This window comes from Hylobates moloch, unplaced genomic scaffold (genome assembly GCF_009828535.3).
Source record: "Hylobates moloch isolate HMO894 unplaced genomic scaffold, HMol_V3 SCAFFOLD_2, whole genome shotgun sequence".
Classification (NCBI taxonomy): domain Eukaryota; kingdom Metazoa; phylum Chordata; class Mammalia; order Primates; family Hylobatidae; genus Hylobates; species Hylobates moloch.
In genome coordinates, this window is record NW_026652277.1 from 166,210,423 (window position 1) to 166,236,865 (window position 26,443).

General features: G+C 51.3%; 1 protein-coding gene across 4 annotated transcripts in view; it reads left to right on the forward strand.

Annotated features, from left to right (window-relative positions):
- SYNJ2 (synaptojanin 2) overlaps positions 1-26,443 on the forward strand; it is a 114,219-nt gene that overhangs the window by 32,574 nt on the left and 55,202 nt on the right. For 3 of the 4 annotated variants that reach the window (XM_032161279.2, XM_032161295.2, XM_032161305.2), the window contains exons 2-4: positions 2,660-2,746; positions 14,006-14,276; positions 18,619-18,844. In XM_032161279.2, the coding sequence (XP_032017170.1) occupies positions 2,660-2,746; positions 14,006-14,276; positions 18,619-18,844 (584 nt within the window). Of the gene's footprint in view, positions 1-2,659; positions 2,747-3,132; positions 3,260-14,005; positions 14,277-18,618; positions 18,845-26,443 lie in introns of those variants that run through there. The other variant, XM_032161288.2, reaches the window with a different exon arrangement.

Below are 26,443 nucleotides of genomic sequence, written 5' to 3' on the forward strand. Positions count from 1 at the left end.
AATTGGGTGTATTTTCAAGTTGCTGGCCTCTCCAGCTATGCTGGTAATCAGTCCTGCTCTTTAAATCACATCTTACCATCAGTCTTGCCTAAAGAAATGGAGGAGGGGAGGTCTCTGGTCTTACAGTCTGTCCCGACTCTCTGCCCCATCAGCTATGTCCCGAGCACCAGCCTGGACAGAGCCATCTGTTTGGTGGGTGGTAGCAGGGCGTGTTGTGAGGCCCTGGTGCCTGCCTTCTGTCCTTATGTGCTCGCTAGAGGAGCATGAGGCAGGAACAGCCAGTCCATGCTGGTTCCTGAGCGAGGCAGCTCTAGGGCTGCCAGCACCCACTCCTGGGGGTCTGAGGGTGGGAAGAGCTTCAGAGGGGAGGAGGGGACTGCCTGACTGTATTTCCAATCGCAGTTGGGACTTGTGGTCTGATGAGGACAAGTGCCTTTGAGGGGGATGGGGATGGTGGAGAGGAACCAGGAAATCGAGTCTGTCCTGGAAAATGTGGCATGGTGGATCTTTTGAGTTGGGGTGTTGGGATGTGTGTCAGCTAAAACAAGGGTCACCGGCTTCAAATGTTCATCCAAGCTTTCTACACTCGCCTCTCTCCGTCAGCATCTTTAGAGACAGCAGGAAGTGATGAAAGTCAGTTCACAGTCCGTCTGCTCTGAGGGCTTGGTATGAGGGGCTGATGTTTTCTGTCATTTTCTCCTTTCTAACATTTCACTTTGGGATCTTTGTTCCTGGTTGAAATTCCTTAACTGTGGGAGCTGAGGCAGTCTAAGAATCCTTTTCGGCCGCTTAAGACAATGAGGTAGAGAGGGAACCAGCTGCCCCTTTTCTTACCTCCATGATGATGTAGAAATGGTTCCATCCAGCCTAAGGGTTCTTCTGGGGCCCAAAGCTCGTCAAGGGCTCTGTGCATAGGATTTAAGGGTTGATTTTCTTGGGTAGGGAGAAAAGTCCATCTTTATTTTTATAAATCCTACCTGAAATGTAGCATTTCCTCTAATTAGGAAGGCAGGCAACAAAACCAGTATGTTAGCTACGTCTGTGACTCTGTCACCAGTGTGGGTTAGCCATATCTCTGACCCTGTCACCAATTGCAATTACAGATGTCTCCACATGCCATTAGCGTTGTTTCAGATATCTTGAAATAGCATTTGTTCTCATTACTAGTTTTAAATTAAGGTGGTTAATAGACCCCACTGGATTTTGTGATTTAATATGCTGATAAGACACATATATTGCTATACTATAACATTTAAAAAATTTTTTGCTAACTAGATTTCAATAAGATTGGTATTTGTGATCGTATTTATTTTCTTGGTTTTTATAACAGCTTTATTGAGATATAATTTCTGTACCATACAACTTACTCATTAAAGTGTACAACTCCATGTTTTTAAAATATATTTTCAGGATTGCACAACCATCACGATCACCACAATCTAATTTTAGAATATTCTTGTCCCCCTTAAAAGAGGCCTCGTACTCATTAGCAATTATCCACATTCCCCCTTTCCCCACTCTCAGCCCCTGGCAACCACAACATCTACTTTCTGTCTCTAGAAATATGCCTGTTCTGGACGTTTCATAGAAATGGAATCTTGTTTTTGAGACAGAGTCTCACTCTGTCACATAGGCTGGAGTGCAGTGGCGTAATCTTGGCTCACTGCAACCTCCACCTCCTGGGTTCAAGCCATTCCCCTGCCTCAGCCTCCCAAGTAGCTGGCACTACAGGCGTGTGCCACCACACCCAGCTAATTTTTGTATTTTTAGTAGAGACAGGGTTTCACCATGTTGCCCAGGCTGGTCTCGAACTTCTGACCTCAGGTGATCTGCCCACCTTCGCCTACCAAAGTGCTGGGGTTACAGGTTACAAAGTGAGCCACTGTGCCCGGCCAAAATGGAATCTTTCTGAGGTCTTTTGTGACTGGCTTTTTTCATGTAGTGTAATGTTTTCAAGGTTCATCTATGTTTGTATTTTGTTCTGTGCACTTAAAACATTATTCTGAGAAGGGGTCTAAAGGCCTGCCCGGTCGTGGCCAGAAGGGCCTGTGGCATCATCGGAGAGGTTAGGGCTCCCTGCGCCTAATGGTTCTTCCCTCTGTCAGTTTTGCTTTAAAACTAGTCCATGCCTTGGCTGGGGCATGGACAATCACTGCCAAAGACCCGGCAGGCAAGGCACGCAGCTTGCCTTGGGATGGGTTGGACCCAGGCCCTCGGCACTCAGAGATACTCAGGCACCTCTGCCCAGTCTCCCCAAGTTACCACCTCCGCAGGTGCCCTGGGGTGAGTGGGCATCTCCAGGATGGAGCCTCTAGTGGATGATACCCGTGGACAGGGACAGCAAGGTAGAGTAATAGGGCCAGGCCCCAGGGGCCTGCCCCCATCTAGATGCCAGAACCCCAGGACCCCAGCCCCTCCAGCGCCCAGGAAGCTGTCAGCGCTTCCAGAGAGCAAGCTGTTGGTGGGAAGGTCTGAATCTTTGCAGCTCTGTGATTCGCGAATCATAAAACCTCCACACTTGGTGTTTGTGGGCCGAGCTATTGTCTTTGTGTTTGCTTTTTGGAGTGGGTGGGAAGCCAGCTTGGCAAGCCGGGTGTGAATGAACAGGAATGAGCAGGAGACGCTCGCTGATGCCTTCTGTGATGTGTTTCTCCCCCAGCTCCAGAAGAAAAGGAAGTCATTAAAGGACAGTATGGCAAGCTCACGGACGCGTACGGCTGCCTGGGGGAGCTCAGGCTGAAATCTGGTGAGTAGCCGCTCGCTGGAGGAGCAGGCGCCAGGCTCCCCGGTGGGCAGGAGCCTCTGTGTCGGGAGGGGCCTCAGTGCAGGCGATCTGTTTGACCGCTCTTCGCTCTCTCTTCTTTTTTTTTTTTTTTTTTTTTTTCCGAGATGGAGTTTTGCTCTTGTTGCCCAGGCTGGAGTGCAATGGCGCGATCTCGGCTCACCGTAACCTCTGCCTCCCAGGTTCAAGCAATTCTCCTGCCTCAGCCTCCTGAATAGCTGGGACTACAGGCATGCGCCACCACGCCCAACTAATTTTTTGTATTTTTAGTAGAGATGGGGTTTTTCCATGTTGGTCAGCCTGGTCTGGAACTCCTGGAACTCCGACCTCAGGTGGTCCACTTGCCTCAGCCTCCCAAAGTGCTGGGATTACAGCCATGGGCCACCATGCCTGGCCGACCTCTCTTCTTTTTTAAGATGTTTCTTTATGCCTCGGAACCTGCTCCTCCTGCGGGAACCTGCAGGTGGGGAGGTCAAGGTGAGTGTTGCCTGGTTGTCACCTGCCTGTGCTGGGGAGCAGGGTGGGGCTCCCAGCACCCCCACCCTGTGCCAAGGAAGCTTGTCTTCATTGCTTCCTGGCGAGGGCCTAAGTATTTCGAAAGTCTGGTCTGGGGCTTCTGCCCAGGGCATTGTCTGCAGTACTCTAGAAGGTGTGCCAAGGCGGGTGGGTGAGGACAGAGACCAGGGCAGATGTCGGGGGACACAGGGGTAGGCTGGGAGTTGTCGGCAGGAGAGAAAAGCCACCGACGTGTGACTGTCAGTCAGTGTGAGGTGGGAGGGAGAGGAAGGGACAGTGTGATCTGACTTGCGAAGGGAGAGAACTTCCAGGAAGACGTGGGCATCTCTGCTCACTCTGAGAGACTCGAGGGTGAGCTGGCGGTGGCCGGCTGTCGTAGGGGGTCACAGCCAACCTCAGCTGTTCCTGGAGCTCGGGAGCCCTGGGGCTTTAAGTTCCACCACCCGTTTCCTTCCTCCTCTCTCAGGGCCCCCCTTGCCATCTGTGACCTGGCTGTGGACATCTCCTGTGACTTTTGGGGCCGAGACAAGAGCCCAGTCGCATTCCTGATTTTCGGTCCCACCTGGCTGAGATGGGAATGGCTGTATGGGTTGTCTGAATTTGGGCTTTCCCTGAGCCAAGCGCACACCTCCCTTCCCTGCTCACAGCGGCTGTTTTCAGAGACTGAGGATTTTTAAAGCTGCCAGAAAAGCACGGTTACTTTGGCCATTCCTTTTCTGGGTGTTTTCTGTCATGGAATGTTTTTCCCTGAACTGTGATGATTGCAGTGATCATTTCCAAATAGCATTTAGGAAAAATACACGGTACCCACATGACAAAGTACATTTATGAAATGTCTGTTTCATGCCAAGAGCTAGACATACATTCACTTATTTAATCCTAAAAATAGGCTACTGTGATAATGCATCTTTGTCCCTGTTTACAGTAAAGGGAACAGGCTCAGAAGCTTCAAGTAACTTGCCTTAGATCAGAAGCTTAGCTGGGGTTCGAACCCGGATCCAGCCGCCTCCAAGCACTTGCTTTTTCTGTGAAAATGTGTGAGCTGCCGAGGGTTTTCTGCAGGACTTTCCACTCTGCAGCGATCTTCCTGAAGTTGCAGAAAATCCCTGTGGCCCTTGCCTTCCATGGTGATGACCGTAAGGATGGTGGCCTGCACCTGCATAGCACTCACTTAGGAACTTGTTAACGTGGCTCCCGTGGCCACCTGTGCTGTTGTCACCCTGCCTTGCAGGTGTGGCAGGGATGCCACGTTCCATCCATGCTGATGCCGCTTTTTCCACATGGTGGCATCTGGGCCCCCAGGATGCCTCACAGTCTTGGAATCCTTCAGTTATAGTTGGCAGCTGCTTTTGGTCCATACGTGAATGACTCATTTCGCATCCGACAGGGACTGGGATTCAGTGAATTACAGTAACCGGCTCAAGGTCACGCCATTCTCAAGTGGTGCCCTGGGTTTTAAACTCATGCCTTGCAGCACCAGGGACTGCCTTCAATTACCAGGCTGTTCTCCTTTCTGAAAGGGACAGGTGGCTGGGCTGACAAGGGGGACAGGAAGTGCAGTACCTTCCCCCATCCCAGGGGAAAAGTGTTTTTTTCCCAGGGCTGTGATCTAAGATCAGCTGTGGGAAATTGGTCCTACCCAGGAAGGGTGGCAGCCCCAAAGATGTCTTATCAGAGCGAACCAGGGTATCTGCGGGGGGTCAGCAGGGTCTTCGGGGCAGGGAATGCACAGAGAGGAGACCACCTCACAGGGCTGCCCTAGGCGAGGCCTCCTCCCTGCCTTCAGCCAGTCCCTGCCACCCCACACCCCACAGAAGGGAATGAGGCTTCTTGTGGGCCATGTGAGACCAGCCCCGCTCCGAGGCTTTGGGTGCCCCCAACCCCTGCCCACCTGTGAGTCACCCTCCGGGGTGGGTTGGAGTTTCTCTGAATGTGGTGCGTATGAGTTTGACTTTGGCGATGTCAGGATAATTTGGTCTGTTTTCAACACATTCTGGAAAGTACCCTAAGCGTCTGAAGGGTGGAAGGATTGGGCTTTAAATCAAGTTTTTCCAGTCCCCATTGGTTACCTTAAGGGGCGTTTGACTTTAACTTGATTTTCTTTTTCCTCTGTAAGTCCCTGACCCAGAACTGTGATCTGTTGTTTTCTTTTGTGTTTTCAGCTGTTGAGCATATTTGGCAGCACAGAGTGTAGCTACAACTGTGTGACTCCACCTGTGTGACTCCAGTTGTGTGACCAACTACAACTGTGTAACTGACTCCAATTGTGTGACTTTACCTGTGTGACTCTGTGGACTGACTCTAACTGTGTGACTCCAACTATGACTCCATCTGTATGACTGACCTCACCTGTGTGACCTCCACCTGTGTGACCCCCACCTGTGTGACTCTAACTGTGGACTGACTCTATGTGGCTGACTCCAACTGTGTGACTAACTCCACCTGTATGACTCCAACTATATGATTGACTTCAACCATGTGACCCCACCTGTGTGACTCCACCTGTGTGACTCCAGTTGTGTGACTGACTCTGTATGACTCCACCTGTGTGACTGACTTCAACTGTGTGACTCCAGTTGTGTGACTGATTTCAACCGCGTGGTTAACTCCACTGCTGACTGACTCCAACCGCGTGACCCCAGCTGTGTGACTCCACGTATGTGACCCCAGCTGTAGGACTCCAGCTTTCAGTTGCCACGAAGACAACCAGCTGAGTCAGGAGTGGGCCTCCCTTTCAATGTTTTTAGCTAAGGATCTCTGTACAAAGAAAGAGGCTTCCCCACAGGCTCTTAATTTGGGACAAGTTTTCCCTTAGTTTGTGACAAATTTCAATCTACCTAAATTAGCCTTTTACATTAGAAATTGAGAAACATGCACAAAAATTCATAAAAGCTTTTTTCCAGGTTCCAAGGTTTTTGTGGAAAGCCCAAAGTCCCCCCTCCTTCCTGAAATGCCAGCAGGAAGGGGTTGGAGCTCCCGTGATTAGCCAGGCAGTCAGGCTTTCTAAAGTTTACACAATACAAAGAATAGAAAGTGAGAATGTAGCAGAAAAAAAGAACTTATCCCAATGATTATAGCAATTTAAATTCTCTTGAACCCAAGCTCTCAAGGCCTCCCTGTTTTATAGCCTCAAGGGACTCTATTCCTATCCCAGACTATAGTGAATTGTGGCTCCTGGAGTTGTGCAGTGCACAACCTGTGAAGCTGTACACGACAGCCCTATAAATTCTCTAGCAGACAGCCCTCCTAGATTCTAGTTGCCACTTCGCAGCTGAACTGCATTTAATCTCTCTAGGACTGTTTTCCCGTCTGTAAACCTGGGAAAACTGCCTCATCTCTATATTGCCTAGTTCTTAGGAGGTCCACATGAGCAATGCACATGGTAGCCTTGAAGAGTGTGGAGTGCTCCTCCAACACCAGGCGGGCTGGCCACGGGCAGTTTCTTAGAGTGTGGCCTGGGGACACTGCCACCACTGAGAAGCTCTGCTATCTCTCCTCTGTGCCTGGGAGGGCTGGAGGGAGGAGGGTGCTGAGTGAGAGGGACCTGGCCTGCAGAGGGCTGCGGATGAGGTGTGAGCTGGAGGGCCAGGCTGTGTGACCTCGGGGTGTGGACTCCTGGTGGGTGGCTCGTCTGCACAGGCTAGCAGAGGGCTGTTTTCATGGGCAGTCACTTCAGAAGGAGAATTCTCTGGAGGGGAGTTTGAACCCTTAGTCTTTTGGAATGCAGTGTTCTCTAGCAAGTCTTGAAGCGAACTGGCCTTTGTCAGTCTTAGATTAATTTAATTCCTGTGCCCAGTGGTGGGATATTACCAAGATAGTTGATACCCAGCTCCCTGAGGGGGAAGCTCTGAGATGATGCAGCATTTGCCAGTTTCCAAGGTGTAAATTCACGGGCCAGGGCTGATTTCAGGTTCCCAGCGTGGAGCTGGGGAAGGATCCGCACCAGGGGTGCTCACTGCGAGTGTTCACTGCTGCAGCCGCCGCTGCCTACGCCTCCCTCATGTTCTGCAGCGGGGAGACGGGAGAAGGCCCTGAGACCACGCCACGTGGGCACACAATGCTTAGGGTTCTGAACCTGTGGGTGGCGGGGGAGGCTCAAGGGTCATCTGGCCGAAGCTTCCCCCTTCACAGGTGGGGAAGCCTAGACGTCTTAAGTCCTTTGTTTGGAGCTTTAAGTCTGAGGGTGTCTGTGTGAGCAGAAGGACAGATAGGATGGCTGGAGGGACCCCAGGGTTGGGATTGGCACAGACCAGGCTGGGAAGATGAACTCAGAGCTGAGACAACACAAGGAAATGCCAGCCCAGAGCCTAGTGGGAGGCCTGGGGTGGTCCCGGTAAACAGGGCCTTGTGTCTGCGAGCCACGTATCATGACCCCAGCAGCCAGCTTTCCTGGCCTGACAACAAATGGCCTAGGACCTGCCGCTGGCCCTCACCTCCCTCAACCTCACTCTGGCAGCTCCCTCTGACCCATGCGTGGCTTTGCTTTGGCCAGAGCCCTGGAACCAAAGCCTTTTACCTGGAGGGGACATCGAGACTACTGGCACATCCTCCTGGGAGGCCCAGAGAGGGTAAGAGCCTTGCCTGAGGCCACACAGGCCACTGGAGGTGTGCAGAGCCTGGAGCCCCAGTCTTCTGAGTTTTGTTTCTCCCCTTGCTACGAGATCCTTGATAGTTTCAGGGCGCTGGTCTCTCCCTCAGCTGAGGACTGCCAAGACCCCCGCAAGCCTAGTTCGCTTCTTGGCTGTCAGAGAATTGATCCTGCCTCACAAAAACAAATCCTGTGCTCTAGGTGAGCATCAGGAGGGGCCTCACACACCTGCGGCAGGTGGGGACCAGTGGCTTGTACCACACTGACTGGTGGCCCGGGAGTCAGCGACCCCCCACAGCCTGGTGCTAGGCTCGAACCAGGACACTTTCCTTAAAACTCACAGTACAGGCCGGGCATGGTGGCTCATACCTGTAATCCTAGCACCTTAGGGGGCCAAGGCAGGAGGATCACTTGAGCCTGGAAGTTCAAGACCAGCTTGGGCTATGTAGCAAGACCATGTCTCTACACAGCAGTGGTATTTACAGCACCATGCCAGGAGCAGTGGTGCACACCTGTAGTCCCAGCTACTTGGGAGGCTGAGGTGGGAGGATCGCGGGAACCCAGAAAGGGGAGGTTTCAGTGTGCTGAGATCAAGTCACTGCACTCCAGCCTGGGTGACAGTGCAAGACCCTGTCTCTAAATTTAAAAAAAAAAAAAAAAAGCAAACAAAAAACCCATGGTATACAGAGAACACAGTCAGGCAGTCAGGCTGTCAATGAGATTGGGCAGGACACAGTGAGGCTGGGATTGAAGGAGGAGGAAGCCATCAGTGCTGGGTCAGGTAGGCAGGGCGGGGCCTTCCCAGAGAGGCAGCGTGCCACATAGCAGTCCTGAGGTTTGGGTAAGGCTCTTCCACGGAGGCCTCTGTGGTTACACCCGTCCCACCAACTGTCCGGGACACACAGGCAGGGGCAGTTCTAAGGAAAAGTTTCCAGGTCCTTGGCTTTTTTCTGTCATCAAGCACCTGTGATGGAGGACAGGGTTCTTGTTCCCCTCTGAGGTTGCCCTGCTTCCATGTTAGGGTAGAGGGCAGGCCCTTCTCTCTTCTGGAAGCTCACCGTGTGCCGTGCTCCAGGAAGTAACTCCCCCTAGGATTCCAGACAAAGGGACAGTTCAAAAGCTTGTCAACAGCATTCAAATAAGGTCAGGACTAGGTAGCAATCTGTTTGCAGGTCAGGTGATGTCCAGTTGTTTGCTTCCCCCATAATGGGAGGAGAATTTAATTGGGGTATCAGCTGACGCATTAGCAACCATTTTATCAGCAGGTTATTGTCATTTCTTAGCGCTAACTCAGAAGGACTTTGAAGAATTGAGTGACATTTCTACAATGAAGCCCTTTCCATTCCCGTCTATTTATTAATGTGAACAGGATTTTTTAGTGTTTGCGTCTACAAAAATGAAAACTAGAATTAGAATTGGTGCAGAACCTACTTTCATTCCTTCAATAAATATGTATTCATCTCATTAAGAGATGCCTTTCCAACACATTATGACTTTTCGTATCAAATGATTATTTGTCGGCCAGGCATGGTGGCTCACGCCTGTAATCCCAGCACTTTGGGAGGCCAAGGTGGGTGGACCACTAGAGGTCCGGAGTTCTAGACCAGCCCAGTCAACATAGCGAAACCCCATCTCTACTAAAACTACAAAAATTAGCTGGGCATGTGGGCTCATGCCTGTAATCCTGGCTACTCAGGAGGCTGAGGCAGTGAACCTGAAAGGCAGAAGTTGAACCCGGGAGACAGAGGTTGCAGTGAGTCGAGATTGTGCCACTGCACTCTAGCCTGGGCGACAGAGCAAGACTGTCACTTCCCAAAGACCCCACCTCCTAAAACCATCGCCTTGGGTGTTCATATTTCAGCATATTAATTTGGGGGTGCACACATTCAGCCAATAACAGGTACACTGGTTGACCACACTCTTAAAGGGGACAGCCAAAAAAAATTATTTGGCAAAGTGTTTTATTTACATTGTATTGTTTACATTGTTTGACCAATTAGGTATCGTTGGAATGATAAACCAGAAGGCTCTCTTTTTAAACACTTGGAGTTGAGGAACACACGGCTGCAGGGGCTGATGGGGTGATCAGGACAGGACGTAGAAGCACCAAATATGCTGCATTAGGATGGAATTCTGAAGAGGGAGGACTGGAAATATGAGTGAAAGTTCCACGTGGGAAGAAAGAGCATGCTCCTGCAATCCTGTAAATAATAGATGGCGATGAATATCACGTTACTGTGTAGATTCCATGGGATACTGACAAGAGGCTCCCAGAGTTTTAGTTTTAAATGTCAATATTTAGAATACGCTGCACAATATATTATTTACAGCCATTTCGACTACCGATGAAAAGCTTCAATGGCAGTTTTAAAATGGGCAGGGAATGCTGTCTGAGTCCAGTGTGTTGCTGTGACAAAGTTCCGTAGTAGACGAGGTGGCTTATCAGCAATAGACATTTATTTCATGCAGTTCTGGAGGCTGGAAGTCTGAGACCAGCGGCCCGCAGGTCGGCCAGCTGTGAGGACCTGCTTCTTGCTTCATAGATGCTGCCTTTTCTCTGCATCTGACATGGTGGGAGAGGTGCAGGAGCTCTCTGGGCACAAACCCCATTCATGAGGGCTCCACTGCCATGACCCAGTCACCTCCCAAATACCCCACCTCCTCAACCCATCGCCTTGGGTGTTCATACTCCAGCATATTAACTTGGGGGTGCACACATTCAGCCAATAGCAGGTACACTGGTTGACCACACTCTTTTAAAGGGTATAGTAGGCCAGGTACAGTGGTTCATGCCTGTAATCCAAGCACTTTGGGAGGCTGAGGCAGGTGAATCACCTGAGGTCAGGAGTTCGAGACCAGCCTGGCCAACATGGTAAAACCCCGTCTCTACCAAAAATACAAAAAATTGGCCGGTATAATCCCTGCTACTCGGGAGGCTGAGGCAAGTGAATTACTTCAACCCAGGAGGCGGAGGTAGCAGTGAGCTGAGATTGCACCACTGCACTCCAGCCTGGGCAATGAGTGAAACTTCGTCTAAAAAAAAAAAAAAAAAACCGGGCGTGGCGGCTCACACCTGTAATCCCAGCACTTTGGGAGGCCGAGGCAGGCAGATCACCTGAGGTCTGGAGTTTGAGACCAGCCTGACCTACATGGAGAAATCCCATCTCTACTAAAAATACAAAATTAGCTGGGCGTGGTGGCGCATGCCTGTAATCCCAGCTACTCCAGAGGCTGAGGCAGGAGAATCACTAGAACCTGGGAGGCAGAGGTTGCGGTGAGCCGAGATCACACCATTGCACTCCAGCTTGGGCAACAAGTGCAAAACTCCGTCTCAATAAATAATACATACATGCATACATACATACATACAAGGGTACAGCAAACTAATCTGATTGGAAACTGCTGGATTTGGGGGCTAGATGGAACATGGGCTTAAAGTGAAACCTACGTTTGTGTTTTGGCTCCAACACAGACTAGCTGTGTGCTTGGGCGGGTGATTCAGCTTCCCTGGGGGACAGTCATGCGTGTGTGAAATGGCAGTGGTAGCCCTGAGACAGCAGCATGGGTAAGCAGGCTGGCAATGTCATCTGCAAGGAGGTATAATTAGGAGCATCAGCTCTGGGGCCAGACTTGGCTTGAGTAACCTGCCCAGGCACTGTAGCTAGAAAGTGGATTTGGATCCCAGCTCCCAGCTCTGTCACCTTGGGCAGGCTGCTTAACCTCTCTGTGCCTCTGTTTCCCCCTCCTGTGAGATGGGGCTGGTAAGGGCGCCCCTTGCGGTGGGCGAGAGGATGGAGTCCGCGCCTGTACAGCTCCCCTGCCTCCACTGCGCTCACCAGATACCGGCTCTCCTCACTCCCGCGTACCACTCCCGACCCCCTTCTCCCTGGACCCAGGAGCCCCAGTGCTCTGTGGCAATGCTGTTGTTAAGAGCCTCTCCTGGCTGCTACAGTGCTCCTCTCCCCAGCCTCCCCCAGGCCGTGGTCCTGCCCAGGAAATGCAACCTGGGACTGTTGCCAGGCACTCAGGCCCCCCACGCGGAGGCTGTTGAGGAAGTGGTGCTAGAAATCAGCTCATGACTCTCACGGAGTGATGTCATGCAAAATTTTCCATAGCTCTTGCAGCCACAGGGGCCATCCTCCTGCCTCCCCGAGGGCACTTCTGCTGAACTGTGCTTTTCCCTGCACTGAGTGTGTCGGAAAAGGCAGGTGGGTGCTGGGAGCGCTCTGTGGCCAAGGCTCTATCACAGGCTGCCAACCCCGGAACCCCACCTATCCTACTTGAGAAGCTGAACTCTGACCCCTGTCCCTGTCCCCAGTGTGATAACTTCCTTTGTTCTTAGGTGGTTTTGAGGTGGTTTCCTGAGGATGTGTCTGGGGAGATGTGATGGGATCAATCCCCCCGCCCTGCTGGCAGCCCCACCCCATGGCATAGCAGCAGGCCCCTGGGAGCCCTGAGCGCTCATTAAAGGAACGCACTTTAATGACAGCCACACGCCTCCCTGTCACAAGCAGCGCTCTTCTCCCTATGAAGTGTGATGAGGAAATTGGGGTGAGAGGGTGGTGGAATTGGTTGTTTTGGGGTCTCTTCCTGGAGTGTGGAGAGATCTGAACCATCTCCAGACCATGGCTGTAGACAGCGGCCCCTGATCGTTCACAGATCTCGCTGGGCGGATCCTTCAGACCTCAGCGGGGTGGGAAGAGTGTCCTTGGGACTAGAGCCCTGCCAGACCCCAAAGGCCAGTTTCTACCCGATGATCTCTTGGGCCCCGTCCGGAAAGTGAGGCACGGCACCGCCAGGCACCCCCGATATGCAGCGTGTTATGAAGTGCCCTTGTGAGCAGCGGGGGATAGGGAACAGGAAACCAGCCGTCAGCGACAGCGAGGTGGTGCCCCAGACAGGGCTGCCTCATTCGCCTGGCTGCAGGGTCCTAGGTCGTCTTGGTAGCATTTGGCAGGAATTCATTTAGGAAGCATGCAGCAAACCGAGTGTGTGTGGTGCTGGGAGATGACGATGAAATGGCCCTGCCCCCAAGGAAGCCCCTCCCCTGGGGGCACAGGTGGGGAAGGAGGTCATGAACTTCGTGTGTGTGACAACTGCTGATGGGAATGCTATTGGCATGTACAAGGGGTGCCTGTCCGTGTCTTGGGAGAGCAAGGAAGGCTTCCTGGAGGAGCTGCTGCCAAGTTGGCCCAGAAGGATGAGGAGTTCTTCTGGAGAAGTGGGGAGGGCAGAGGCAGGAAGATCCCTATGGAGCATGTGGGGACGCTCGTGTTCTTCCAGAGGATGGAATGCTGGGCCCGAAGCTCGAAGTATTGTTAGGGCAGAGACAGGCGAGAGGTGCGTGGAGAAGGGGTCATGGAGGTCTTGTTGGGCAGATGGTGGTGGGACGTCCCAGGCAGGGGGAGCATCTTGGGCAAGAGTCCAGGGTGTGAGGTCATGCTTATGGCACATTGGACCAGCTGGAGGACAGCCAGCTCAGGAGAGCAGCCGGCCGGGGTGTCTGCCCACGTGTGGGGCAGGGACGGGCTGTAGCGGGGAGGGCTTTGGGAGTTCTGTCACAGTCCTGCAGGGAGTGGGAGCTGCGCAGGAAGGAAGGGAGGAGCGGCTGTGATCCAATGGCTTTGGGAAGGCCACTCCTGTGACGGAGTGGGGGAAAACAGACCCCAGGCCAGGGGTCCTGAGTCAAGGCAGTGGCTGAGGAGGCACTGGGGAAGGTGATTTGGACAGGCTTTGGGGGCAGGTCCTGGGGGTCTGGAAGGGCTCTGGGCCAGGAATTTTCAGACTCCTGGGGGCATCAGAATCACCTGGAGGGCTTGTTAAAGCAAAGCTTGCCCCCAGCCCCAGGCAGCTGGGTGGCAGGAATCTGCATTTCTAACAGGCTCCCAGGGAATGCTGACTTGCTGGCCAGGGTCCCACACTTTGAGAAGCCCCACCTGAGGCTTATGAGACAGGGCAGGTTCTTGAGCCATTGAGTTGGGCAATGCCATGGGAAGTTGCAGGTGCACAGGCGTTGCCTTCCTGGCTGCGGTTGAACCTGGGCTCCGTTTGTCCCCTTGGAGCTCCAGGCGGCCGGGCCGGCTTCGACCCTGAACTCTCCTGTCTGATTTCCTTTCCAGGTGGCACGTCTCTGAGTTTCCTGGTGTTGGTGACAGGCTGCACATCTGTAGGCAGAATTCCAGATGCTGAAATCTACAAAATCACCGCCACTGACTTTTACCCTCTTCAGGAAGAGGCCAAGGAGGAGGAACGCCTCATAGCTTTGAAGAAAATCCTCAGCTCAGGAGTGTTCTATTTCTCATGGCCAAACGATGGGTCTCGCTTTGACCTGACTGTCCGCACGCAGAAGCAGGGGGATGACAGCTCTGAATGGGGGAACTCCTTCTTCTGGTGAGGCCCTGGGTCCCCTGCAGAGGGTGGGCCCTGGTTGGCACCTGAGGCGTTGACCTCCACTTGCACCAGCCCCGGGTTATGGGGCACCTCTGGAGAGTTAGGACCCAGGCCTGCTCTCAGCACAATGAGAGGAAAACTAACCCTGAACTCCCCGCCACCCCCCACCCCTGGCTCCTGGAATGTGTTCCGTGTAGATTTGGAAAAGAAACCTGGGCCAGGCATGGTGGCTCATGCCTGTAATCCCAGCACTTTGGGAGGCTGAGGCAGGTGGATCACTTGAGGTAAGGAGTTTGAGACAAGCCTGGCCAACATGGCGAAACCCCATCTCTACTAAAAATACAAAAAAAAAAAAAAAATTACCTGGACATGGTGGCAGGTGCCTGTAATCCCAGCTACTCGGGAGCCTGAGGCAGGAGAATTGCTTAAACCCAGGAAACGGAGGTTGCAGGGAGCCAAGATGGTGCTATTACACTCCACCCTGGGCGACAGAGCAAGACTCTGTCTCAAAAAAAAAAAAAAAAGAAAGAAAGAAGGAAAAGAAACCCTGTTCCATAAGTAAAAAACGTAAGAGCCGACGAGTGCTTTCCTCAGTCCCGGGTGCCGAGCTCAGTGCTTCTGCCTGGATTCACTCTTTCAGTCTTCTCAATCATGGTTACCTCCAGTGTGCAGCTGTTTACCGCTGATGTTTATAAAGCAATGTGTTCGGGTCACCATGCTAATATCTCTCTGCTGGTAATAACTCATCCTTATTGTAAAAACCTTTATAATAATTATGCGGAGGCTCTGTTACCCCATTTTACAGATAGAGAGACTGAGGCATGAATAGTCGAGGGAATTTTGCCAAACTCCACACACTTAGTAAGTGGCAGAGCCAGGATTTGAACCCAGGCATTCTGGCTCCAGGTCCCAAGCTGGTAATCACAACGCTAAACCAGTCCCATCAATGGGGAAGCTGAGTCACCCTGCTCAAGGGGACTTGTAGCAATGCACTAAGACTAGTCCCAGAGCCCAGGCAGAGATGGCTGGATTTCTGTATGTTTAAGATCTCCTGGTGCTTTTTCACTCCACAGCAGGACAGAGACAAGAGTGGACAACCCTGTAAATATGTAAATTATCTATTGCCCTTTCTGGACATAATGCTGTTTCCGTCAGATTCGCACTGATGCCTAGAGATGCCAGGCAGAAGCAAAAGTGAGGAAAGTCCTGCCGTGGGAGTGGTTCCAATGAGCCTCATCTAATGTAATGTTTCAGAATCCAGTGTCTGCCTTTTGAAGCTATATCAGTTTTCCCAGCTCTGAGACGGGACTCGTGAGGTTTATTTCTGACCTGTTTGTGCCTCTCTCCCTTTGCCAGAGGCGTCCATAGGTTTTCATCTGGCCTTGGTGCTTTGGACGCCCCAGAAGTGAATTCCTGATTTCTGCTGGGAGAGGGGACCCTCCCCACATCCCTGTGTCCATCCCAACGCTCCCCACCCCCACATCCTCTTTGGTTCTCTGGTATTGTGGATATTTGGGGGCAGTAATGTGCCCAGACTTCAAAATGCATGTGAATCAAGGCTGGGCATGGTAGCTCATGCCTGCATTCCCAGCACTTTGGGAGGCCAAGACAGGAGGATCACCTGAGGTCAGCAGTTCAAGACCAGCCTGGCCAATATGGTGAAACCCCGTCTCTACTAAAGATACAAAAAAATTAGCCAGGCATGGTGGCACGCACCTGTAATCCCAGCTACACGAGAGGCTGAGGCAGGAGAATTGCTTGAACCCAGGAGGCTGAGATTGCAGTGAGCCAAGATCGCACCATTGCACTCCAGCCTGGGCTACAGGGTGAGACTCCATCTCAAAATAAATAAATTAAATAAAATAAATAATAAAATCGTGAATCTCCTGCTGATCTCGTTAAAAATGCAGATTCTGGGATGGCAGGTCTGGGCTGGGCCCAGGATTCTGCATTTCTAATAAGCTGCCAGTGCTGCTTGTCTGCAGACTGCAGGTTGAGTAGCAGCCTCTGGGGATGGCATTTCTGTGAATCGCTAGTTCCATTGTGCAGGGCCCAGCGTGTGCCCCGCGAGCTGTTACATGTTCCCCTAAAGGCAGCCAAGCTTAGGCACAGAGGGGCTGTGTATTCTGAGGTATCTTTGTGTGGACTCCGTGAAACTATTTTAAACCAGAACTGTCAGGTGAGCAGAGGTGAGAGCTCTCAGCGGCAGTGAGGGTCCTTGGAACCCCTAGGGGATCCTCGGGGTACCTGAATTGCACCAGCACCTTTGCAAATTCTCTTCCCTATGCCAGCTCTGTGGCTGGAGGTGTGAGGGGCACTAACAAAGCGAGGCAAAGGGGATTCACGGGGTGGAGGCTGAGAGGAGCTTGGGAAGGAGGAGCCCCATGGTGTCCCTTTCTGAAGGGAGAGGAGGAAGTAACTCTGGAGGTCGCCAGGCTCCTCAGCTGTAACACGCCAGGGTGTGATCTTTAGGCTCAGGGTGGAGCCCCCAGAACTGACCACAGCTGAGTCACCACGGGCAGCGTGGTCCTGGGCTTGATCGCCTAAACCCCCACTGTTGTGGCGCAGCGTCTGAGGTCTGGAGACACACAGCAGGAGTCAGATGGGGTCAACGCTGAGCGTGGCTGGCACATAAAGCAGAGTGAGCAGCAGGGTGAAGTCATCTTTCTGGGCTGGTAATTGATCACACTGACAATTGCCTCCCGGTACAATCAGGTCCTGGGAGGAAACTCTTTGGGGGTCCTGGATATGAGCCATCCTCCTGCCAGAGGGCCAGGCAGTGTCACTAGAAACAGGGCTGATTTATGGGTTGTCCACTTGGCAAAAGGTTTCTTCTCCTGAGCCCTGGTGATAGTGGCCAAAGCTGTGTAGCTGGCAGACTCTGAAATATTCTGGAGGCTTTGCCTTGATGCCACATGCAGATTTAGTATATGTGTTTCAGAAGCTGGCTTATCATCTGAATTTGAGAGAGTGATTTGGAAGAGGGACATATGGTTTTGTACAGCAATGCTTCATAATCATTTTTCAAGCAGAGGAGCGCTGTGGCTGTGCGACCTCAGATGGGGTCAGACGCGGGCTGTGCTCCCTGTGGGGGTGCATGTGGCTTTGGTCACAGTTGGGAAGGCTGCCCTGAGAGCAGGAAGCTTGGAGAAGCCCCCTGGGACCCATCAGAGCTCACAGCACAGATTTCCAGCAATGAGAAAATGCTGCTGCTGTGTTTGAGGAAGGCTCAAGGGCAGGAATTGTGCTGCCTTTTTTAAACAAGTAGGGCACCGTGATCTAGATTCACTCAGTGCCCTGTAAGAGGGCATCTCCTGATGATGGGTCCTCCTCCCTGGGAGTGAGTATGGGCCCTCAGGATGGTACCACTCAGGTCCCCTGGGTGCTAAAGCAAGGGGGCCAAGCCAGTCTCAGGGATGAGAGAACTATGTGGTCGTTCGCAGGTGCAAATGGAAATGTAGGGCCTCATCAAGAAAGGCTCAGGGTGAAGAGCACGGGCTCCAAGCTCCGTGACGCCACTGGCTGGCTTTGTGGCCTTAAACAAGCACTTCACTTCTCTGTGCCTCAGCTGCTTTATCTGTAAAAGGGGGTCACTGATGATACCTTTCACAAAGGGTCACTTCAAGGGTGAAATGAGTTAATCCACCCCAAAGTACTTGGAATGGGGCTTAGTGCACAGGATAAATGTTGGCTGTCACCCTGTCATTATCATCATGGACTCCAGAGCCTAGAGCAATGCACTAGGCATGGAGAGGGAATACTTGAACTTTCACTGCATCTTATTTTCCTCGGATGTTTTTTAAATTTATTTTGGATTGCTCTGTAGTGCTGTTGTCATAATCATCTCATGGTGCATGTGTGTGTATATGTGGATAATTTAAATAACGGTTCCCATATTTAATATGATTTTTAATCACTTATTTATCATGATTAATAATAAAAGATTAATTTTTTACCCCTAGGGCCTGCGATGAAAACTGTGGGGCCCACAGGGCTAACCAGAGGCCCCTTTGCGATTCCCCGAAAAGTGCACGCTCGCTCACTCTCTAGCTTTGCTTCCATTTCGCGACAGTGACGACCTGGTAGTGGCTTTGGGAAAGGACTCCCTGGCCATCCTCCTCTACATGACACAGTGGTCCTGCTATTTGGGATCTCTTTGAAGCACATGAACTTCCCAGATCTGCACAGCCCCAGTGCAGAGTCCACTGGGGAGTAGCATGCATTTGCTGACCCGAAATGCTGCACCATGCGCCCCCCAGTTCCTCAGCCACACTCGCTGTCCAGGCAGCATGTACTGGAGGATGTCAAGTGACTGGAATTGGTGTGGGGCTGTGTTTTGCAGGAACCAGCTGTTGCACGTGCCCTTGAGGCAGCACCAGGTGAGCTGCTGTGACTGGCTGCTGAAGATCATCTGCGGGGTGGTCACCATCCGCACCGTGTATGCCTCCCACAAGCAGGCCAAGGCCTGCCTCATCTCTCGCGTTAGCTGTGAGCGCTCAGGCGCTCGCTTCCACACCCGTGGCGTGAACGACGATGGCCACGTGTCCAACTTCGTGGAGACAGAGCAGGTGAGTGCCCAGGCCCATCTGTGGCACGAAATGGTTCAGAGTGGCTGCAAGTCTTGCACACGCGCTTTCCACTTGGGGCAGAAGAGGCCCTGGCATATTTGCGCTGGTCTCTGATCAGGCTCTCTCCTATAAGTTGAGAACAGCACGTGTAATTGGGCTCCGCATGAAAATGTGACCTCTGGTTTGCATGGTGTATCCTTTCTGATTCACATCTCATGCAGGGAAAATGCTGCTTAGCCGAGGTATTTTTAACTAAAAGGAATCAGGAATTTTTGCCATGGTCGTGAAAGGTGGGCAGTTATTCCAAGGGCAGCTGACAGATGAACGAATAGGGTTTGAAAATTCTTTTAGGACAAAAATAAGTAGATCCATACACTGGGGGAAGAAAGAAGAAACCATTATTTTTTATTCTAAACCAACTGAAGCTTCTCCTGGAAGCCAGTATTAGCACCCTAGAGTTGTGAAATCTGCGTGTTAAGCAGCCTCTCCCATCCGCTCCCCTAGAATATAGCCATCTGCTTAATTTCTCCTGGAGTTTTTTCTAAATTCTGTTCTCATTTCCAGAGATGCTGTCTTACAACTTTTAAATTTTTGCTCTAACTTGCAATCTGTAAGATAAGGCTACCATGTGGAATACAGTGGTGCAAGCCGTACGAAAGGAAAACCCGGAAGGCACATGTATGGTACTCCTGCCAGGGCAAGCTGGGTGCCCTGTGTTTACTGAGTGAAGGTGTGGCTCTGCGTCCCTCCTTACTGCCGCTGCTGTGAGAGGAACGCCTTATGCGAACTTTGGCCACTTTAATCCAGCATAGGTTTGAGCACCTGCCTTTACTATGTGGGACTTTGTGCCTGCTCCAGTGTTCAGAGGGTAGATACGGAGATGAGGAGGCTCCTCTCGGAGTCCCCACTCAGAGGAGCATCAGAGCAGGGGGCCCTAAGATGGGCAGCAGCTGCAATTACTTGCCTGTAATTCTGCTCAGAATGTCTGCACTGTGGATATCAACGAGGCTGTTACGTAAATATCTGGTTAAAAATGAGACTGCTTTTGGCATCTTCATCTTGAAGTCTTTGACTGTTCCTATGTCTAGAATGGTATTGCCTAGGTTGTCTTCCAGGGTTTTTATAGTTTTGGGTTTTACATTCAAGTCTTTAACCCATCTTGAGTTGATTTTTGTATGTGGTGTAAGGAAGGGGTCCAGTTTCAGTCTTCCGCATATGGCTAGCCAGTTATCCCAGCACCGTTTATTGAATAGGGAATCCTTTTCCCATTGCTTGTTTTTGTCAGGTTGGTCAAAGATCAGATGGTTGTAGGTGTACGGCCTTATTTCTGGGTTGTCTATTCTGTCTCATTGGTCTATATGTTTTTGTACCAGTACCATGCTGCTTTGGTTATTATAGCCCTGTAGTATAGTTTGAAGTCAGGTAGTGTGATGCCTCCAGCTTTGTTCTTTTTGCTTAGGATTGCCTTGGCTATTTGGGCTCTTTTTTGGTTCCATATGAATTTTTAAATAGTTTTTTCTAGTTCTATGAAGAATGTCAATGGTAGTTTAATAGGAATAGCTTTGAATCCATAAATTGCTTTGGGCATTATGTCCATTTTAATGATATTGATTCTTCTTATCCATGAGGATGGAATGTTTTTCCATTTGTGTCATCTCCAATTTCTTTGAGCAGTGCTTTGTAATTCTCATTGTAGAGATCTTTCATCTCCCTCATAAATTGTATTGCTAGGTATTTTATTCTTCTCACAGCAGTTGTGAATGGGATTGTGTTCCTGATTTGGCTCTCTGCTTGACTGTTGTTGGTGTATTGATTTTGTATCCTGAGACTTTGTTGAAGCTGTTTATCAGGTTAAGGAGCTTTTGGGCTGAGACTATGGTGTTTTCTAGATATAGAATCATGTTGTCTGCAAACAGGGATAGTTTGATTCCTCTCTTCCTATTGGGATGCCTTTATTTCTTTCTCTTGCCTGATTGCCCTGGTCAAAACTTCTAATACTATTAATATGTTAAATAGGAGTGGTGAGAGAGGGCATCCTTGTCCTGTGCTGGTTTTCAGCTTTTGCGCATTCAGTATGATGTTGGCTGTGGGTTTGTCATAAATGGCTCTTATTAGTTTGAGGATTGAGGATCTAATCAAACTAAAGAGCTTCTGCACAGCTGAAGAAACTATCAACAGAGTGAACAGACAACCTACAGAATGGGAGAAAATTTTTGCAAACTATGCATCTGACAAAGGTCTAACACCCAGCATCTATAAGGAACTTAAACAAATTTCCAAGAGCAAAAAAAACATTAAAAACTGGGCAAAGGACATAAACAGACACTTTTCAAAAGAAGGCATACATGCGGCCAGCAATCGTGGAAAAAAGCTTAACATCACTGATTGTTAGAGAAATGAGAATCAAAACCACAATGAGAGACCCCCTCACACAAGTCAAATGGCTATTATTTGACTTGCATGAATATTATTTGGCTTGTGTGAAATGAGATACCTCCTCACACAATAATGGCTATTGTTAAAAAGTCAAAAAAAAAAAATAACAGATGCTGGCAAGATTGCAGAGAAAAAGGAACGCTCATACACTGTTGATGGGAGTGTAAATTAGTTCCACCGTTGTGGAAAACAATGTTGTGATTCCTCAGAGACCTATTCACAATAGCAAAGACATGGAATCAACCTGAATGTCCATCAGTGGTAGACCGGATAAAGAAAATATGGTTTGTATACAGCATGGAATACTATGCAGTCAGGAAAAGGGATGAGATCATGTCCTTTCCAGCAATATGGATGCAGCTGGAGGCCATTACCCTAAGCAAACTAAGGCAGGAGCAGAAAACCAAACACTGCATGTTCTTACTTACAAGTGGGAGCTAAATGATGAGAACACCATGGATACAAAGAGGGGAACAACATACACGGGGGCCTGTCAGAGGGTGGAGGATGGAGGGTAGGAGGAGGGAGAGGATCAGGAAAAATAACTAATGGGTGCTACTAGGCTTAATACCTGGGTGACAAAATAACCTGTACAACAAATCCACATGACATGCATTTACCTATATAACAAACCTGCACATGTACCCCTGAACTTAAAATAAAAGTTAAATTTTGAAAAATTTTAAAAAGAGGAGAGAGAGAGAAGCTGTGGCCCCAGCCGGGTGGTCTTCTCTTTTCTGGCTGATGTGTGCATGAGGAGAGTCCCTTCCCTGCCCAACTTCGTTACCACTTGCCTTTTATTTTGAACTTTTATTTAAAATACTGGTTTTGGATTTCGACCAGAATTTTAAGACTTGGGGTCTCATCTATTGCATCTCATCGAGTAAGTCCCTGGGAACCACTGTCCTTTAGCGTCACTGTCCTTCCTAAAACACTGGACATTCTAACACAGAAAATGAAAGCAAACCGCATGAGTTTCCTAGGACTGCCCGTAATAAAGTACCCCAAACTGGGTGGCTGAAAACAACACACTTATTCTCTCCCAGTCCTGGAGACTGGAAGTCTGCAATCCAGGTGTCGGCAGGACTGCTGTCTCTTCAAAGTACCCCAGGACCCTTCCGAGCCCCCCTGACCACCCCGGCTCTTGGCGGCCCCTCGCAAGCATCTCTCCATCTCTGCCTCCGTTTTCATGTGGCCTCCTCTGCCTGTGGCTCTCCAGGACTCCAGTCGTACTGGAGCAGGGACCCACCCTACTCCAGTTGTCCTCATCTTTTTTTTTTTTTTTTTTTGAGACGGAGTCTTGCTCTGTCGCCCAGGCTGGAGTGCAGTGGCGCAATCTCAGCTCATTGCAAGCTCCGCCTCCCGGGTTCATGCCATTCTTCTGCCTCAGCCTCCCGAGTAGCTGGGACTACAGGTGCCCGCCACCACGCCCGGCTAATTTTTTGTATTTTTAGTACAGACGGGGTTTCACCATGTTAGCCAGGATGGTCTCGATCTCCTGACCTCGTGATCTGCCCGCCTCGGCCTCCCAAAGTGTTGGGATTACAGGCGTGAGCCACCGCGCCCAGCCCAGTTGTCCTCATCTTAACTCGTTACTTCTGCAAAGACCCTACTTCCAAACAAGTTCTAAAGTACTGGGAGTTGGGACTTCACCATATGGTTTTTGGAAGGGGCACAGCTCACCCTGGGACGTGGATGCCGGCTCCTGTTAGAGGACTGTGCTTTACAGGCAGCGCCTGTGGCCCTGTGAGAGCTCTCGCTGCAATCTTTGCTTTCTCACTTTTACAGACCAGCAAGCCCTGCCACAGACCAGGCTGGGCCTTGGCTCTGGCCACTTTGTGTCGCGTGCCTACTGACTGGCGCTTGTCTCCTGTGTTGCCAGCTTGCTTGTTAGAGCTCAGAGGCAGGGACCTTGCCCCCACATCTCCTGAATCTCCCACCTCGGGCAGCCTGGCAAGGCCATAGAGATATGAACAGCCTGCCCTCCCAGCTCCTGGGGTACAGCCCGATGCTGTTGACGTTGCCTCCACCTCCCTTCCTTGTCGGGGCTGGGGAGGGATTTCTTGGCTCCCATAAGCCTTTGTTGGGCTTCCTAGTGTGTGTGTTTTGTCCTTTTTCGTCCTCTGGGCTCTGGGCTAGACAGGGCTGCTCTCCATGAAGTCCCCACCCAACCTTACTCCCAGGAGCAGCAGTGATTGACAGACAGCTGGGCACCACCACCTGCCGCTCACCCACAGATGCAGCAGCTGCGGACGCTGCCCCCGCCCACCTAGAGAGCATAACTTAACCCATGGTGACTTCGTTAACAGATGCATAGCGGGGCCCCGGGAAGGTGGCCCTACACCCACAGTAGCTCTTGGTTGGGTGCCTATGTTTCAGGCTGTGCTGATGAGCCTGGAGGCACCCACCCGGGCTGGCCCATCCATCGGAGACTCCGGACAGCCTGGCTACCCAGGAAGCAGAGCTGTCACTTCCCAGCGCTGAGTCCAGGGCTGTCCACGTGGGCCTTCAGCAAAGCCTGACTGAACCTGCCAGGTCCCAGGCTCTGCTCGCAGGCGGGTGGGCATGGGGGTCAGTGGTGGTGTGATGGGGGCGCAGCAGGAGTGAGGCAGGTGAAGCTGGCCCTGGCAGGTGCTGCCGCCCTTCCAGGTGGTACTTCCAATAGGCGGTGTTCAGCTGGTGACCCCACCTGGAGGGCGAGGGGAAGCACAGCAGAGCCAGGGCAGGGAGAAGCATGTGCTGTGCGCAGCCCAGGAAGGAGGGGCATGGAACAGAAAGAAACACAGGTGAACTGGAGGAGCAGAGAGGCTTCATGCTTCCTGCACACATGGGACCAGGGCACAGGCCTGGTGGGGGGTCAGCATTCCTCCAAGCCAAAAAACACAGGTGTGACAGCCCTTTTTCTAAAACATTACGGAGGCAGGAGGAGCAGAGATGGCTGCAGGGAAGTGACTGTTCCCCAAAAGCAAGAAACTCCTGTTACCTCACTTGTATATGCCAAGGGAACCCCTCCCTTTCTGTCTCTGGAGTCACTGAATATTTTTGTTTATGTCACTTTATAGCAGTACCGATGCTTAGGTTGGTCTAAGTTCATTTTTAAAACACAAAACACATGTTTACGTGGAATGCACAGTTAGTATGCTCCTGCGAAGCGGCAGCCCCGCTGCCCTCCCTGGCTCCGCGGCCACCTGCTGAGGATGGTTCTTCTAGGATGAGTCGGGAGAGTGGAGCAAGGCTCGGCCTGCAGGTCCTTGCGGAGCTCAGGGAAGCAGCCCCGTGAGGATCGGGCTGCGTGGTCTGCAGGGGAACCTGCCTGGGACCCTGTTGAGATTCACCTGTTTCAGGTGCCAGTGATCTGCTGGGATTCTGGAGAGGTCCCTCAGGGGGGCCTGGCACTTCCTACCCCCTTGAGTTTGCAAAGTCACAGCTGAGGGCCTGGGTTGGGACGATGTCATGAGCCCTCCATAAGCTTTGCTTATGGTACAGGAGCAGACTGTCTAGCGCTCCTGGAGACCTTTAACGTGCTCCTGTAGACAGTCGGGTAGACTCGTTCTGGTAGCACAGCGTGGCCTTCCCCTCCACCTGACATCTGAGGAAGTGGCAGGCTCTGCATCGCGGTGGCCTCGCCTCGGGGTGCAGAGAGCAACTTTGAGGAAATTAGTGCTGAGCCTCCAGTAGGAAGGAGGACTGTGCTGGGGAGGCAGGTGAGCCCCTTGTGGTGCCGCCCGCAGGTCACACTGGCCTGGGGCCCCTGCAGAGGAAACAGGATCCACCAGCCAGGCCTGCTGGCCATTTGGAAGTGGAGCGTGCGCACAGGCGGCTGTGCGGTCATCGTCTGGCAAACAAATGATGGGACCGGACCAGGAGCAGACTGGCTCCCTGTGGTGGGGACTCTTGGCAGGCGGACCGGCTTCTTAGGAATTAATTCTCAGGGAGCCAGAAAAGGGGGGCCCTGTGGCACCCTCTGCTTTTGCTTTGGTTTAACATGTTTCCTAGGAGGAATAATTAATCTTTCTCCGAGGCAGGCTGTGTGTGTATGCATGGGTTGTATGTGTACAGTGTGTGCGTGTATGTGCATTTATGTGTTGTACCTGTTGTGTGTATGTGTCATGTGCATTGTGCATTTGTGTATACGTGTGTGGTGTCATGTGCCTTGTGTTTGTTTTTCATGTGTATGTGTGCAGTGTGTGCATTTGTGTTGTATACACACGTGTGTGGGTTGTGCATTGTTGTGTGTGTGCACGCACAGATGTTGTGTGCATGTGTAGATGGCATCTCAGCCTCCTTGGGAGAAAGCCTTGAGTCTTTTTGGTTCTGCTGAGTCATAGCTGGTGGGTTTGCTCTGCAGTGCTGACTCACCACGCAGAAAAACAAGACCAAAAATTCCCCTCAGTCTATTAAAAAAAAAAAAAAGGATGTAAGATAAATATTTGTCTATTCAAGATAAGGCCACTGACTCATTCAGGGAGGTTAGGATAACTGCGTGTCCTCCCAGGAATGCAGACTTGGAGATAATTGGTTTGCAGACACTGTATCTGGAAGTAGAAGGTCAGCAGAAAGCCTTTCAGATAGAAGGTATATGCACCCCTGTGAGTTTTCCTGCCTCATCCCTCTCTTTTTATGGCCATTAGGTTTCTGTTCCCACTGCTCTGGAAGTGTCACTCAGGGTCACCCTCTGGCTGCTCAGTCTGGGGTCTAGGCACTGGCCTGGCCTCATCACAGCACTGGCACGAGCCTCCGTCTTTTCCTCCCGTGGCCCCACTGTTCTTCCTGGTCTCCCTCCCACCTCTTGTCTGTTCCTTCTCGAATCCCTCCTTCTTCCCAGGACCCAAGCTCTCTCCGACGCCAGCAGGTGCCCTTGTGCATACTCATAGCATCAGGGCCTCTGGGGAAGAGAAAACAGCTTCGTTTTTTGAGTGGCTACTCTGCGCTGGGACTATGCCCCCTCGTTTACCCCTCACAGCTCATCCCTTCTCTGTGTACAAGGTGACATGAACTTCATGTAGAGAGAGGGAAACTGAGGCTGAAGATGGCTAAGTAATGTGCCCAGGGCCACCCTGCTGGGCAAATGGGGGTTTGCAAAGTGGCAGCCGGACCCAGCTTGTGCTAATACCAGAGCCCACTTTCTCTCCTGCTTCCACCCTCTGTCCTGCCTCCCCACCC